We start from the raw sequence: 16,431 nt of genomic DNA, 5'->3' as shown, positions 1-16,431 counted from the left end.
GGGGGACGAGGGGGCAGTGCCATCTAAGATGCAGACTCTTCTCCTGGGCTCAGGCAAGACCAAACTACATGAGCTGTCCTACTGGGCTACTAGACAACTCCCCTCCATACCTGGGTTCAAATCCACCAACACTACCCCATGCTGCCACCATGCTGGCTGGGTCTGTCCTGGTCTCCAGAGGCAGATGGCTCGTACCACCACAGACAGCAGTCAGTCACCTGGCCTTCTTGCCAGGGAGCAGAGATGGTCCCCTGGGGTCCAGAGCTGGAGGAGGGTGGGTGTTCAGGGCAGGGGCACCATGAATGTTGAGGAGAAGGGACAAGCAAGAGAGGCTGGTCCCAGGGCAGGACACCAGCAGTAGGGGGAGGGGAGTGGAAACCAAGCCAGAGAAGAGGGAGGGCTGGGGAAGAAGAGACAGACAGAGTCAAGATGGTGCTGAGAAGCCCAGCCCTGCCTCCTCCCCGGTCCATCATTGGACCCTGACAAGACTTTTCAGAACTGAGGGCAGAACCCACAGGGAGGGAGACCTCCTGATGAGGGTACAGGCAGGCCACCCTGCAAAGTGGTTCTACTCCCTGGTCCTGTTTGCTTCCCTGATGGCGCTGGAAGTGGAGACTCACATTCCCATTTTACAGAGGTGGAGGTGGAGGAAAGCTGGCTAGGAAGTTACTGGGGAACCTCCAGGCTCCTGGGGTGTCCTGGTTTGGCTTGCCAGACACTGTTCTAGCACCACCAAGGTCTGGTCTGCACAGAGGTTGTGCACCCTACCCTTGTGGGTAGGATGGGAAATTACTTGCCCCACACAGGGCTGCAGAACCTCATGGGATTATGGGTGTAAAGCACTGGGAAGTGGCTGCATAGGTGACAGGCCTAGGAGTGGGGCTGAGCCAACAGCTCCCACTACTCTCATGGGTCCTGGGAGGAGGGTGGGCTTGTCCCCCCTTTCAAGGCTGCCCTGGAAAGAGCCTTGGCCTGCGTCACCTCCCTAAACGGGCTTGCTGAACCTCAGCCTCTGCGGTGAGTGAGAACTGACTAGTGGGTCCCTTGAGCAGCCCCCAGACATTTTTTTTTTTTTCCCTGCTCTGCCTCATCTTTATTTTTTTTTCATTTTTCTTTTATTATTCATATGTGCATACAAGGCTTGGTTTATTTCTCCCCCCTGCCCCCACCCCCTCCCTTACCACCCACTCCACCCCCTCCCGCTCCCCCCCCCAATACCCAGCAGAAACTATTTTGCCCTTATCTCTAATTTTGTTGTAGAGAGAGTATAAGCAATAATAGGAAGGAACAAGGGGTTTTGCTGGTTGAGATAAGGATAGCTATACAGGGCATTGACTCACATTGATTTCCTGTGTGTGGGTGTTACCTTCTAGGTTAATTCTTTTTGATCTAACCTTTTCTCTAGTTCCTGGTCCCCTTTTCCTATTGGCCTCAGTTGCTTTAAGGTATCTGCTTTAGTTCTCTGCGTTAAGGGCAACAAATGCTAGCTAGTTTTTTAGGTGTCTTACCTATCCTCACCCCTCCCTTGTGTGCTCTCGCTTTTATCATGTGCTCAAAGTCCAATCCCATTGTTGTGTTTGCCCTTGATCTAATGTCCACATATGAGGGAGAACATACGATTTTTGGTCTTTTGAGCCAGGCTAACCTCACTCAGAATGATGTTCTCCAATTCCATCCATTTACCAGCGAATGATAACATTTCGTTCTTCTTCATGGCTGCATAAAATTCCATTGTGTATAGATACCACATTTTCTTAATCCATTCGTCAGCCCCAGACATTTTGTTGAAGACACACCCCTTACCCCTCATCCCAGTGTCCACCTCCCAGTGACCTCAGGAGGCAGCCTGGTGGACAGAAAGGCCCACGCGCACCACCTGGTGGCCAGTGGTAGCCATACACCCAGTGGCTTTGAGGGTTCACAGGAAACCGCTACAGACCAGCAGAGAGCTGGTCATGACTGAAACCGGGAGACATAGCACAAGTTGCATCCTCCCTGTCGTGGGAGGGAGGGAGCCCTCCAGGTTCCCAGAGGTCAGAGGTCGGTAGAGCATACGACAGGTGTCAGATCAGCAGGGAACAGGTGTCAGAAACTCATACCTGGGCTCTGCACCTCAGGCCAGATGCATGGGGACGGTGGGAGTGGGGTGACACCCTCAGGGGCTGCTAATGGGCCCAAGTGTGAGCACACGAGCCCAGGCCCTGGGCCCAGGGTTCAAATGGCCCAGGAACAAGACCACCCACGGAGGTGAAAAACTAGGGATCTTGGTTTAGTGACCCAGGCCAGAGGTAAAAATCCTTTGGACCTTTCTGTCCTTCCCCAAGACAGCTGGACCCTCCCTGGGTCCCCCGATCTGCAGGTGGTCCGGGGGTACCAATAGTTAATACTCAGTGGGGGCTTACCCTAGAGCAGGCATGGGGCTGGGGGGGTTCCTCACAACACCTGAAGTTCCTGATGAGTTGCTATACAATTCCCTGCTGTTCAGACTGAAGCACAGAGAGGGTGAGTAACTTGCCCCGGATCACACAGCTGCTAAATGGCAAAGCCAGGATTCTGCCTGAGTTCTCTCTGACTCCAGAACTCCGAGCTTTACAAGTGGGGAATAGTGGCACCTGTCACCCTTCTGATACCTATGCTTTGAAGTCATTGCACCCAACTTAAGATGGACTGACCCTTGAGCAGGACCACCCAGGAAACAGGCACCCATCTGGACATAAACACAATGGAAAAAGGAGCCATTAGGTCACTTGTCACTCAGATTCAATATCAGCTTCTTGGATCCCTGGGATTGACGATTTTGAGAAAACTGACACTTGTCCATCTTCCAAGAATGGTCTGCACCCCTCTCAACGCCACACAGACTAGGGTGTGTCCAGTTAACCCAGATCAGAGAGAAGAAAGGAGAAGTCAAGGAGGAATCCACAAATTGAGTAGACAAAATATAGAATCATTTTATTACTAAAGATTTCCAAAAAGCAAGCTTTTTTTTTTTTTTTTTTGGTGATACTGGGGTTTAAACTCAGGGCCTTGTGCTTGCCAGGCAGGCACTCTGCCAGTTGAGCCACTCCTCCAGCCTGTGTTGCTGTCTTGAAGCAGTGAAAGCCTCTGGTCCCTGAGGAAGGAGCTGGGATGACCTCAACCCAACAAGACCAGGCCAGACGGCCCTTGGAGGGCTCGAATCCTCTGGGAGATTCGGTAGAGCTCCATGGTGGCCCTCGCGTCTTCCACCGAGCTGTGTCCAGTCCGCTTGTTCTGCAGACACAGGTAGAGTGGGCTGAATTCCGAGGCCCAGTGCCTGCTTACTTACGCCCTGATTTCCCGGTTCTCTAGGAGGGTCAGCGGGTCAGTCTCCCCGAGGGCCCTGATTCCCTGGATTTTGTCAGCAGGAGGCTGAAACTGGCTTGGGTTCATCCTCAGGGGTCAAGCGCACTGGGCCCAGGTGTGACCAGGCACCAAATCCAGCATCCTGAGGGGCAGGCTGTGCCCTCAAGGCACCTAGGATCTGGTAGGGGGTGTTGGAGGTGGGAGGCTGCAGAGCTGCTGTCAGATGCACACAACAGCTCCAACAGGGAGCCCTGGGGACTAGAGGGGAGTCCACCGAGGGACTTCAGCCAGGAAAGCTCACAGCACAAGAGACCAGCAGGCCTGGTTGTACCAACCTTAGAGGATGGGGATAAGAGTGTCAAGGGCCTGGTACCCACACCCCAAGGAATTGCAAACATTTGGGAACCATGAGAACAAGTGCTGCTAAAATCAGAGCTTCATGAAGATGGACTAGGACCCTTCAGAGATGGCCACGGATGCTGTGCAGGGGAGTCTAGACATGATGAGGGGAGGGGACATGCCAGGGCATTCAGGAGAAGCAGCTGCTATTGCTGCCTTTCTCTGTGCTAATCACTGGGCTCATGCAATCTCATTAAACTCCGAGCTAGACTGATTACTTCCCCCATTTTACTGATGGTGAAACTGAGGCTCACACTAAGGATGTGGAGTTAGGGTTTGGATCCCACAGACAGCACCCTTACCAGGTGAACTGCCCCCTGCAGTCACCTCTCACCTCCTCACTTTCCTTCCTCTCAGCCCGTGCTGACTCTGGACTGGATGTTGGGGACACCTGTTGGGACAGCCCAGCCACCCGTGTGGTTGATAAGCAAGCAGGTGGAATGTGGGGCTGTCTGTGCTGGGAGCCTCACCTGCACCTCCATGTACCTGCTCATCACCACCCTCACTTGACAGTTGAGGAAACTGAGGCATGGAGGATTTACGTGCTCTAGCACTCTGCTTTCTGGAGAAGGAAGCCAGGAATGAAGCAGCAGACAGCCTGAGCGTCCTCCGCTGCCCAGCAGCATGAGAGGGACAGCCCCCGCTGTGGAATCGGACGAACCTGGTTCCGATTCCAGCTCCCCTGTGGAGCCCGTGACCATGGGCAGGTCATCTCCTCTCAGCAGATCGGGAGGTACCAAATTCACAGCATCCTCCACAGGCTGGACCGCTGGGAGGAGCCTTCCCTGTCCTGCTGGGGTTCAGACCCCCTGCTGCCACATGGGCCCACAGGACTGCTGTTTGAGTCCCTCGAGGGGAGGTGACACCACTGTCCAACTGTGACAAACCCCAATCAGCTCCGTGGCCCTTGGGTCAGATCTGGTCACAGTGACAAGCGGTACCACTGTCCTCATGCAGGGGCTGGAGTGGGAGGGGGGTTGCTGAGCCCAGGGATGAGGGACAGAGCTTGAGAGGCCCTGGGTCAGGCTCAAGGCCCCAACTGAGAGCCACAGAGGTTAATGGTGCACAGGGACTTCTAGGTGTCCCTAACAGCCCAGGTGTGGGTGGCACCAGAGCATGGCCCTCGGGCTCAGGAAAAGCTCTGACTGGTCTTCCTGTGCCTCTAGGCTAGCGGAGAGGCCCAGACTCAGGCCTGCTCTCTGCTTTCAACACATTTCCTGCCCCTGAGGGGTGAGGCTCGATGGTCCCCAGCCCCTCTCCCAGAGTTTCTGGCCCAAATGGGAGAATTCCCTTCCGCCCACCAAGTGCCCATCACCTGCCAACCTGGCTGGCGCCTGCTTCGCCCCTGCACAGGAAGAGCTGAGGAGATGGTGCCAGGGAGCAGCATGAACGAAAGCCTGATGGGAACCGGGGTTCCCATCCCCACTACAGGGCTCGATTTAAACCAAAAAAACCAAGCCTGTGTGGGGTGTTTTCCCTTCCTTCCCCCCTTCTCACTCTATCAGCACTTCCTGCTAAATAAACTCGATCTTGTCTCTGGGAAGCCCAAAGACACCCTCCTTCTCTCACAAGCAGATAGCCTCTCAGGAGGAAGGGAGAGTTTTGGGGCCAAATATTTGCACACTTTTGGGAAGGGATGTGTCCTGAAGGATAGGGCTGGTCCCAGGAAGGACTTAGGAGCAGCCTCAGGTAGGTGGCCCTGGCCCCCCCACCTGCACCTAGGAAAGAGGAGGAGGGTGTCCTCACCTGGATGTGTTTGTTCAGCAGACGCTCGCTCAGCACCCGCAGAGACACGCGTTTGCAGTGCAGCAGGTCGGCTTCGGCCCACAGCACCAAGTCAGTGGACGTGTCATAGATGTTATAGTCGTTCATGTCCTCCTTCAGCGCCTCAAAGTCGTGCTTCAGGTCGTGACCCACCACCAGCTTGCCTTTCAGGAGCTGCAGGATCTGCCCAGGAAGACAGGCACCCCACACATGTCTGCCTAAGTCCTTGGGTAGGCTGGGAACAACTTGGTGAAGAGACAGGGCTGGCAGGGAGCAGCCCCTTCTCAACTGGCTATGTGACCTTGGGCAAATCCCCCATCCCTTTCTGGGCTTCTAACATATGGATGAAAAGAGATTGGACCAGGTTCCTCTTCACGTCCAGTAGTTTAAGTCTGTCAATGGCCCACCCTGGACTCCTCCAAAGACTCAGCTGCCTAACAGTGATTGCTGGTCCCCACTGGAGCATTTCCTGTGTGCCTGCAAACATCAACACGTCACAACAACCCTGCAGTGGCTGGGCAGAGTAAGGAAGTCCTAATGATGACCCTGTTCTAACCCCAGAACCTGACACTGTTACATGACAAAGGGAATTAAAGCAGCAGGTGAGATTTAAGATTGCTAATTAGATGACCTTAACCTAGGGAGAGTTCCTGGATCCCCAGATGGACCCAACATAATCCAAGGTCCTCATTTGGGAAGGGCAGGGTGACTCCATGCGGGAGAGCTCGCCTGCTGTGGTTGGCTTTGAAGATGGAGGAAGGGGCCATGGTCAAGGTTTTCAGAAGCTGGAAAGGGAGAGGAGATGGCGTCTCCTCCAGAATGAACCAGCCCGGCTAACACCTTCATTTTAGCCCGGTGAGACCCAGGCTGGACTTCTGAACTGCAGTGCTATTGTGTTGCTTTAAACTATTTAGTTGACGGCTTTGTTCACAGGCACAGAAAATGAATTCAGCCAGGAGGAAGGGTGGGTTTCACTGAATCTTACAATGAACAAAACAGAAATGCACAGTAAAGTAATTTGCCCAAAGTTTCTCTGATCATCTTAAAATAAAATTGCAAATTCCTCAACACTTCTCTCAAAAACAAAAACAAAAACAAAAACACCTGGAATTGAGTTCCTCTCCCCTTATATTCAGGATAGTTTAGGGACTCCTCTCTAGGGAATCCTAGGAACCTTGAGCTGATGTGTAAGAACCTTAGCCATCCTAAAGTCACCAGGCTGAGAGACCCTGGGGAGAAGAGGAGAAAGACAGACAGAGACAAACACAGAGAGAAAAGAAGAGAAGGAAAAAAGAAGGAGAAGAAGAGGAAGAGGAGGAGGGAAAGAAGAGAAAGAGGAAGAAGAAGAGAGAGAGGGACAGACCTAAGAAACACCAGCACGTGCCACCAGACAAGTGGCAAGTGAACTTTCCTATGGCTCCAGCCTGTCCTCAAAATGTCCCAGCTGACGCACTGTCCTGCCCACCCAGCCCTGCCAAGCTGCAGGTACAAGAGTGAAATAAATATTGACATTGTCTGAGCCACCAAGGTGTGCATGTTTTCTAAGTGCCACGAGAAAATGGAACATCACACAGCTAGCTAGTGGAAGCGTCAGGCTTCAAAGCGTTTGTTTGCTCTGTTACACAACTGGACCAGCACCAGTGGTCCAGTCCTCAGAGTGCCCAACCTGATGTCCTGGGCACATGTCCAAGTGTCCCCTCAGGCCTTCTCTACCATGTACACAGCCTCCCATGCCCAGTCATGCAGCTGGTCAGCATTCTTTAACTCAACTGTACCTGGAGAGGAGGGGGGGCACCTGAGACAGAATGGAGGTGGCTATCCTGGGCCCGGGCTCCAAGGCAGCCCTTAGTGATCCGTCTCCCTTTGGGTAGTTCTCTGTCAGCCCCCATCTTCCTCTGTGACCCAGGGAAGAGCTTAGTGGCTGCTGGCTTCCACCTTCCAGGTGGCTAGTGTCTCCTGGGACATCATAAGGTCCCATCAGCAGAGAAAGCTGAGGCTCAGAGAGCTGAGGTGACTTGCTCAGTCACGGTGTTGGAAACAGGGTCTGTCTATTTGTGGTCACCCGACCACATGATCAGCCTGCTCCGTTACTAACATGGTTGTGATGGTGACCTTCTCTGGACAGAGTCTGTGCTCAGCCTAGGGACCTGGGGACAAGAATGCTACAGAAGGAAGACACCTTGCTCCTGATCTGTACTAGCACAGACACCGCACTGTGCTCAGAGTCACTCAAATACAGTCAACCCTGGGCATCTCTGGGAGAGCGACTCCAGGTCCCTCATGGTTCCCCAAATCTGAGGAGGCCTCAGTCCCTTATGTAAAGTGCCACAGTATTTGCACAGAACTCGTGCACACCATCCTGTGTATTTTAAATCACTTCTAGACGACAACTCCTAATAAAATGGAAATGCTGTGTAAATAGCTAGCCTGTATTGAGCAAAATCTGGACAGGCGCAATTTTTAAAAACCTTGGTTGAATCCACGCATGTGGAATCCACGGATGCACAGACCCTCGGGGGTGGGGAGTTGGAAATCCATGAGATCTGGTCCACGGCCTGCATTCGGCATTTCTAACCAGCTGCTGGTCTTGGGGTCACATGGAGGCTTTTAAGATGTCCATGGGAGTGGCACAGCCTCAGAGCAGAGGAAACGGGGCAGCGCCGACTCAGCCCACAGGGGGGACCTGGATGCACTGGGCCATGGTCATGTGCCTTTTCTTGTTGACATCCTTTCTGTTTCCGAACAATGTGGCCTGTTTTTCCTGTCTAGGAGCTTGGCTCAGGCCCAGGTCACACAAAGCCGTGAAGGAACTCATCTACCATCCCAGAGACAGCCACAGGCAATCCCAGACACAAGGGGGAATGTGTTATGGTGATAGGAATTCCTGGGAAACTCATCACTTCCTGGACCCCAGAATTCCTGGAGGGGGATACATCGGACACCACGGGCCGGGCCTTCTCAGGAATAGACAAGCAGAAAAAGGGAAGGAAGAGAACAGCCGAGAGAGAGGAAGAGAGAGACACCAACGACTCTTTCAGGACAAAGATGTTCAGCCCTGGACTTGCTGTGTGGCATCGGGATACTAAGGAGCCTCTCTGGACCTCAGATTTACCATCTGTAAGGTGAAGGTCTGGATGGACTCCACCCACTTTCTGAGGCAGAGCTGGAGAGGGGTGGGGATGACCAGGGAGGAGCCAGCCTCAGAGCTGTGTGACCTACTGGCTTCAGGACCTGTCACAAGGCAGGCCTGTCAGACTTTGACACGGCTAAACATGGGGAGTGGAGACTCAGATTCCTGGAAAGAAGGGAAGTGGCAGATGCAGAGGGACATTTATTGTTCTCTTATCAGCCAGGTACAAGGTTATTCCGAGTTCCATTTTATAGAGCAAGTTGCCAAAGATCAGAGAGGTTATGGTAACTGTCCAAGTCACACAGCTGGCGAGTTAAAAGCAAAGCTGCCATGTCTGAATTCCGCCGTCAGCTGAATGCCATCAGCATCACAATTGCTATTATTTTTACCTACAGACAGAGAGCCCTGCTGGCCCCTGACAGCACTGAGTGGAGAGTTCTGGAATCAGGAATAGCACCCCCGAGGCAGGGCGGTCATACCATTTGCAAAGGAGTACCCCAGGGGGTACTCAGGCCTCACAGCAGGGGAGTGACAGGTACAAGGGTGGCATTTCCCTGATCAAAATATCCAGACCCAGGAATCAAAGTCACCTGCGACTGTTCCAGGGGACTCTTCCTCTGCCTTGGAGCTCCGTCCTTCCGCCCACCCCTTCACGTGTTCATGGATCCATTCGATTCGATCTTTGCAGGCTGCCAGGAGCCTCAGCTGTGAGTGAGGTCCTCCCAGAGGACCAAGTCCCCGACTGCCATCAAGAGGGGCCTCAGTCTCCCCGGTTTCTCTTGCCACCCTCCGGGCTCTCCCAGTTCTCCTGCCCCCCAGCTAAGGCACATACTCTGGGGTAGATCTGGACAGTAAAGCTTCCTCCTCCATCCAGCTGAGCCCCAGAGAGGCCTGCCAGGTGGCACAGCCCCAACAGGATACCCAGAACCCGGCAAAAGCCACTGCGTAGATCATAGCTGAAATTACTTCCTGGTTACAAGCCACCATGGCCTCTTGTCTCCTTCCTAATCCACCAGGCTTTGAGGTGGGTGCCACTCAGCCTGCTAGGTGACATGAAGAGTATTAATTCACTAAAGTGAGTTCCTAGCCATTAAAAAATACTCTTAGATTAAAAAGGAAGATCACCTGCCTGAGGAAGCCCTGAATCGGAGCATGGGAGGGTTATCACAGCTTCCTGTGTGTCCTCAGGCAAGTCACCGCCCCTCTCTGAGCCCCAGTGTCCAGGGTTTCTCTACCTGGGCCCTACTAACATTTGGGGCAGATGTTTCTTTGCCATGTGTGTAGCCTGGGAAAGGCTGCTCAGGGGTAACCCTGGCTTTTTTTTTTTTTTATAATATCACTCCCACTTCCCATGTCACCATCTCACTGAGAACCAGTGTTCTAGATTATGGTCACACCTAGAGGTGGCAGAAGATAAGAGACAATTTCTTTACATTCTAAAAGTTATGTAATCACATTCCAAAAAATAAAAAAGCAAAGGTCAGCACGTTCAAACCCCAGTACTACCAAAAAAAAAAAAAAAAAAAAGCAAGAAGTGGGAGTAACCCTGCTGACGGTCAGTGCCCTATGACGCCAGCACTCCAGGGTTTACTTGCTGCTAGTTGGGCCCACTCACTGGGTCCCACTGGAGAAAAAAGACCCGAAAGGGACAGCCTTTGACAAATGCCCAGGGAAAGTCCAGGCCCACCAGCCCTGCACTCACCTGAGAGGTGTCACCTGCCTGAGGACTCTGAGGAAGGACTGTGAGGCTCCTGGATTTGGGGGCCCATGAACCCCATCTGTCTTTGGGACTAAAGCACTACGGAAGACTGGGGGAAAGGCTAAGAGTAGAGCACCTGCCTAGTAAGTGTGAGGCCCTGAGTTCAAATCCCTGAGTGCAAGCCACCAAAACATAAAACCAAAAGACTATGGCCATGTCAGGGCCAAGGTCAACTTGACCCCTGGTGTCCTAGCACACGTGACCGCTCCCATGCTGTGCTGGACACTGTCCCTTACATACACTGGACCAAGCACGACAGCCTCAGCTCTGAAGCAGGACAGGCAGCTTTCTCTACCCTTCCCTTGGGCAACTGACTCAGCCTTGCACCTCAGTTTCCCTCATCTGAAAAGTGGGAGTGATGGACTCCAGCAATGCGTGGGAAATAAAGGAACTGGCAGTGTCATCCCTGTGGTTCCACAGGGTCCTGCTGGGGGGATCACAGACAGGGAGAGCAATAAGCCAGAGGACACGGACCCAGCAGGTGGCAGAGTTGGGATGGAGGCTCATCCAGCCAAGTGTAAAGGCAGCATGTTTGTCCCCCCGCCACCCCACCCCCGCCTCCCTGTGTAGCACATCCATCAACTGCACCTCAAAGGAGTGGTTGGCAAAAGGCAACTGGAGGACAGGGGCGACATTAGCTCACACGGCCACCAGAGCTCTTGTGCAGTTTAGGAAAATCAGTTTGACTCCCACCCCACAGACTTTCCCAGGGCACCTCCAAATGCCAAGCAGAGAGCATGGGGGTACAGTATGTGGACAGGTAACTCACGAGCACGGGCAGGAGGCTGGGGGACTCCGCTGCGGGTCTGGTGGGGCAGAGGCAATGCAGGGAGAGCACCCCAAAAGACTCCTGTTCCCTGGACAGCTAGAAGGAGATCATGTCCACGAGCAGGGATGCAGGATAAGGAGAGCAAGGGTTTGTCCGGAGGGCAGGGCTGAGCTGTACAAGGCAGAAAGGTAGGCAGGGGTGCGCAGAGCCCTGGATGCTGGGCCCAGGGGCAGCTTAGGCAATGGGGAGCCATGGGAGGCATGAGAGCAGCAGGGTCTGTGAGAGGAACCAGGCTTGGAGAAGTTCCCTGGTCACTGGGTAGGAGGGTGAGGCAGGGAAGGAGGGAGGCCACAGTGACGGCCGTAGGAAGTCAGGGCTGAGATGCACCCTGGACATGATCAGTGAGCGCCAGCCACGAGCCGGGCACTGCACGCAGGGCCACAGCCATGTCGCTGTGCCAGGGCCAGGGAAGAGGTGTACTACTGAGGCACAGAAGGGTCAGTAACTTGCCCAAGGTCACACAAACCAGGAAGCCATGGAACACTGGATGGAAGACCCAAGGCGGTTCCAGAGAGGGGCCAGGTCCCTAGTGGCTTGGAGGGCTGTGTCCTGCATCTGAAGCCCCGGGCGTAGCCTAGGCCCTAGCTGAGCAATAAGCATTTCTGTCCCCCTGTCTGGGTGCTGAGTCGTCCGACTCAGGGGTCCCGGGAATGGCAGCTTTCCAGGGTCTCACTTCCAGGCCAGGGAACCCAAGGGCCTCTCTCCTGCACCCCAGACTCTTCTGCCCTTCTGTCACTTTGCTGGGGAGGGGGCTGGAGACATTCTGTCCACACTGACTCCGTGGGGATCTTTGGGGGGAGTCCCTGAAGAGTCCCTAGGCTTCCTGTCAGAATCTGAACAGGTTCCCACCTTTCCTTCGTGCCCTCCCCTTGCTGGGACACTCCTCAGTCCCCTCCCATCCAATCCTTGGCCCACATGGGTGACTCACACCCTTCATCTTCTTTAGGGTTTCTGACTCTTCTCTGTTGCCAGCCCTGTTTTCACTCCCACCCATCCCCCATAGCACCCCATTCTAGTTTTCTTTTGACACAAGGCCTCGATACTTAGCCCAGGCTGGACTTGAACTTTTTGCTCCTCCTGCCTCAGAATCCTGGGTGCTGAGATTACAGGCGTGAATCACCAGGATGAGCTGCTTCTGGTTTTCTTGAAACTCGTTTTTGTCCTGCCATGCCCTTGCTCAAGAATCTTCCATGACTCCCAATGGCCTGCCATTCTGCACAACACTCTTCTCCGACCCTTCTCAAATGCTTCATGGGGTCTTCCCAGACCCCCCTGATATGCTGTGCCCCTGTCCAGCCCCCTTCTCCCCCCATCTTAGGACTTTTAGGACAGCACTGTACAATAGAAAAGTCACCCAATAGCCATATCAAAAAATAAAATAAAATAAAGGGACAGGTGATATTAATTCTAACTTTTCATTTAACCAAGTTGTCAAAAATGTAATCATTTCAGTGTATAATCAGTACCACACAATACCGAGGTATTTTGATTCTTTTTTCTTTTTTGGTGGGACTGGGGTTTGAACTCAGGACCTCGTGCCTGCAAAGCAGGCGCTCTACCACTTGACCACAAAATAAGCATTTTGCTCTGGTGATTTTGGAGATGAGTCTCCAAGATCTGTTTGCCCATGCTGGCCTCCAACCTTAATCCTCCTGATCTCACAGTCCAAACCCACTGTGCACCTTACGTCTTGTGTCAGCCCAGCACACCTCCGTGCTCAGCGGCAATCCGCGGTTGTCCTAGGGGAGGACGGAAACCTGAGTCTGGGGTCCTGGCAGCAATTCCCGGTTCTTCTAACTATCTGACCTTGCACAAGGAACTTGGTGTGACAGGCTCGATTGTGTCCCCTTCTCCCAAATTCCTATCTCCAGTACCTAGAAATGTGACTCATTTGGAAACAGTCATGGCAGATACCGTTGTCCCTCGGTATCAAGGGAGATCAGTTTCAGGATTCCTGGATACTGAAATCTGCAGAGGCTCAACTCCCAGCTGTGAAATGGCGTGGTGTTTGCAGACAGCCGATACACATCTTCCAGTACAGGTTAAACCGTCTCTGGATTACTTAAAACACAATGCAAATGCTAGGTATGCTGTTTGTTTAAGGAGTCAGGATAAGAAACAAGTCTGCATCTGTTCTGTATAGACCCACACTTCTTTTCAGGTATCTTCCATTTGGTTGATTGAACCTACTGATGTGGAACCTGTGGATACCGAGGGCTGACCATGATTGGCTAAGTTAAGATGAGGTCATACAGAAGATAACCCAGTATGGCTGATGTCCTATTTTAAAAAGAAGAAATTTGGGGCCGGGTGTGGCCATACACGCCTGTAATCCCAGCGGCTGGAGGCTGAGGCAGGAGGATCATGAGTTTCAGGGCAGCCTGGGGCTACATAGTGAAATCCTACCTCAAAGCACCAAAAAAAAAAAAAAAAAAAAAAAAAGGAAGTTTGGACGCACACACACAAACACACAGAAGGAGGATGCCGTGTGAACACAGAGGCAGAGATCGATAGGGTGGTTGTTCTACAAGTCAGATTGCCAACAATCACCAGAAACAGAGAGGGAGAGAAGAGACTTTCCCTGCCAACACCTTGGCCCCGACCTCCAACACCCCAGCCCTGGGAGACAACACTTTTCAGCTATTCAAGCCCCGGATGTGTGTCTAAGACTGCAGCCCTTGCCAACCAGGGCAGTAGCTCAAGCCAGCCTCAGATGATAACAGCTAACAATGGGGATGACTGGCCCTGGTGATCTATGGGGCACTGGTTCCAGGAAACCCCCCAGTTACCAAAATCACCAAAATGCACAGATGCTTCAGTTGCTTATAGAAAAGGGTGTAGAATTCTCATAAAACCTACACACGTCCTCACACACACTTTAAATCCTAATAACTTGTGACACCTAAGACAATGAAAGGCTGTGTCAATAGTTGTCATACTGCATTATCTGGAGAATAATAAGAAACATGTCTGTACGTGTCCAGTACGGAGGTGGTTTTCTTTCTAGCACTTTCTAGACGCGGTTGGTTGAATCCATGAACAGGAAGCCCATCTGTGGATACCAAAGGTCCACTGTCCTTAGATAGATGCTCTCTCTGGGCCTGTTCTCAGTCCTCATAAGACCCCTTTCATGTGGCTACTGTCACTATCCCCATTTCCTTTCATGAATGGAGAAACCGGGTACAGAGGTTGTGTGACTTGCCTGAGGTCACCCGGCTGAAGCTGCCCTGGGCTTCTGGGGTCTGAGCCTAGCCGGCAGGGCTCTGGGGAGGACTGGCAGCTCATGGAGTGGGAGTGTGCAATAAATGGTGAAGGCTCAGTAAACATTAGCATTGTGATTTTACTTCCAGGGCCCCGGCCGGCTGGTGCTGTGCATGACAATCGAGGTCAGCCTCAGTTCCTGTGCACTTGGACTTCCCCACATCCTGCCCTACTGAAACTGCCCAGAGGTGGCTAACCCTGAGGAACCTTCTACACAGGTTGAGTTTTGCTTTCTCTTTAGTTTGTCTAAGAAACAGAAAGTTATGCCTGGGGAAGATGAAGAACTTGGGAAATCTTGGGAGCACAAAGGACTTCAAACTGAGTGGATGGTCTGCCATGGGCTGTAATGCTGGCAGCCTCCCTTGCCCAAGAGGCTCTGGCCTCTTTCCCAAAATCTGCTCAACCCAGGAGCCTTTTCCTCCCTCCTTCCCTCCCCACAGACCTCACCAGGGCAGCTTGGTTTAGAGGAAAAAGCAGGGAATGTAACTTCAAATCCTTGTGCAGGGGATCATCAGCTGGAACTCAGTGTCCCCACTACAAGACCAGGAAGTCGTTGGACTAGATGCCCTAAAGGCAGTGCCAGATATGAACCTCAGGTTCTGTTCTTGGAGGTTGACAGGTAGCAGTTAGACAGAAGTGGTGGCCACAAGAGGAAGAAAGGAAGGAATCATTGTGTTTCAACTTCCCAACTCCACTGATCTATTTAAGATCAGATGGCCGGCACCAGGGGCTATCACAAGGTGCTTTGAAGTCAGCTAAACCTTAATCCACTCAAGAGTGACCCACCTCTTAACCACCTCGTAGGTGTGGTGGCACAGGTACATCTATCAAAACAAAGACCCAAACCTAAGAGCTAGGTAGAGCAAAGGTTAGAAATTTCAAACAGAAATTCTCTATCAATTAGGGCAGGACATAGTTTATATAGGTAACAGTAAATAGTTTACACAACGTCTCTCTTAACAAGACAATGACCCAAACTCTGGGAATCACTCAGGGGCCAAAAAGGACACAAAGCTAAGAGTTTCCCAATAAAATATTGCAACCTTAAAACCTGACCCACTGCTCTCACTCTAGAGTCTGTAGAAAGTGTGATCCCTCCAAAAAAACTTCACTGTCACTTTTACTACCTTTTGTGCCTTGCCTGAGTTCTTCTTCTGCCCAACACAATAACCCAGGGTGATGCTGGGCAATCTTGTAAGGTGGCCTCACAGCAGACTCCAGGGGAGGAACTGGGGAAGCGGGAGGGTCTTTACTGACCTCAGATTTGGCCTCCGCAAACGGTGTGGCTCCCGCCATGTGCAGTGGTGTGACCCCGCTGACCTGGGTTCTGTAATTGGTGATGTCCCCCTCGGGCCGGATGAACTTGTCATACAGCACGGTGCCATAGAGGTTCACGATGCTGCAGCGAGCCAGGCCGCTCACCTGGCGGGGCCCCATCCCCACCATCTCGCAGTCTATAGCCACCACCTCCTCCTGGCTGCCTGCCATGCTTCTCGGGGACCCTCAGATGTGCTGGAGGGGTGGAGGTGGAACAGAATGTTACTCAAGAGCCAACAAGCCTTCAGGAGTTCCAGGCCACCACCCAGCCGGCTGGTCCGCACCCTCCACCCTGCCCTTCACCTCCAGTGCCACCTGGCAACAGGGCAAGCTGGCCTCTTGCCACCACCCCCCCCAGCCTCTCCCTCCCCAGTCCCAGGGCCTTGAGGTCCTGCCAGGCAGCCTGGGGACCAGGAAGCCCTCTCCCACCACCTCCACTCTCACCTGCCCGCCTCTGCGCCCTGGGTTTGTGTCTGCCTCTCTGCTGCCACTTGTCTGCTACTGCAGGGGTTCTAGGCAGTGACTCATCTTTAACTCCGAGCCGGGCATCCCAACCCTGTTTCAATTTCTGGTTTGTTATCAGGGGAAGCCGGGGGCGGGAGGCGGGGCTGCTCCTCCTCCTCCTCCCCGCCTGGCAGGTGGGGAGCT

General features: G+C 52.9%; 1 protein-coding gene across 1 annotated transcript; it reads right to left on the bottom strand.

The window, feature by feature from the left end:
* Nucleotides 1-2,926: 2,926 nt before the first annotated feature.
* Nucleotides 2,927-16,431, bottom strand: Isg20 (interferon stimulated exonuclease gene 20). The gene is made up of 4 exons (XM_020180271.2): nucleotides 16,228-16,431; nucleotides 15,724-15,978; nucleotides 5,470-5,670; nucleotides 2,927-3,252 (listed from the first exon to the last, which is right to left on the bottom strand). The coding sequence occupies exons 2-4, from the start codon at nucleotides 15,952-15,954 to the stop codon at nucleotides 3,136-3,138; spliced, it is 549 nt and encodes a 182-aa protein (XP_020035860.2). The 5' UTR covers nucleotides 15,955-15,978; nucleotides 16,228-16,431; the 3' UTR covers nucleotides 2,927-3,135.

This window comes from Castor canadensis, chromosome 19 (assembly GCF_047511655.1).
Source record: "Castor canadensis chromosome 19, mCasCan1.hap1v2, whole genome shotgun sequence".
NCBI classification, from domain to species: Eukaryota; Metazoa; Chordata; class Mammalia; order Rodentia; family Castoridae; genus Castor; species Castor canadensis.
The sequence above is the reverse complement of the archived record's forward strand: the minus strand, read 5'-3'. Positions and strand labels throughout refer to the sequence as shown.

What these genes read in the sequence shown, in the direction of transcription:
- Isg20 (XM_020180271.2), bottom strand. Translation starts at nt 15,954, where the DNA reads ATGGCAGGCAGCCAGGAGGAGGTGGTGGCTATAGACTGCGAGATGGTG. An exon ending in TTGCGGAGGCCAAATCTGAG is followed by an intron (nt 5,671 to 15,723) that starts GTCAGTAAAGAC and finishes CTTCCTGGGCAG; the next exon opens with ATCCTGCAGCTCCTGAAAGG. An exon ending in TGCTGAACAAACACATCCAG is followed by an intron (nt 3,253 to 5,469) that starts GTGAGGACACCC and finishes CTGTGTCTGCAG; the next exon opens with AACAAGCGGACTGGACACAG.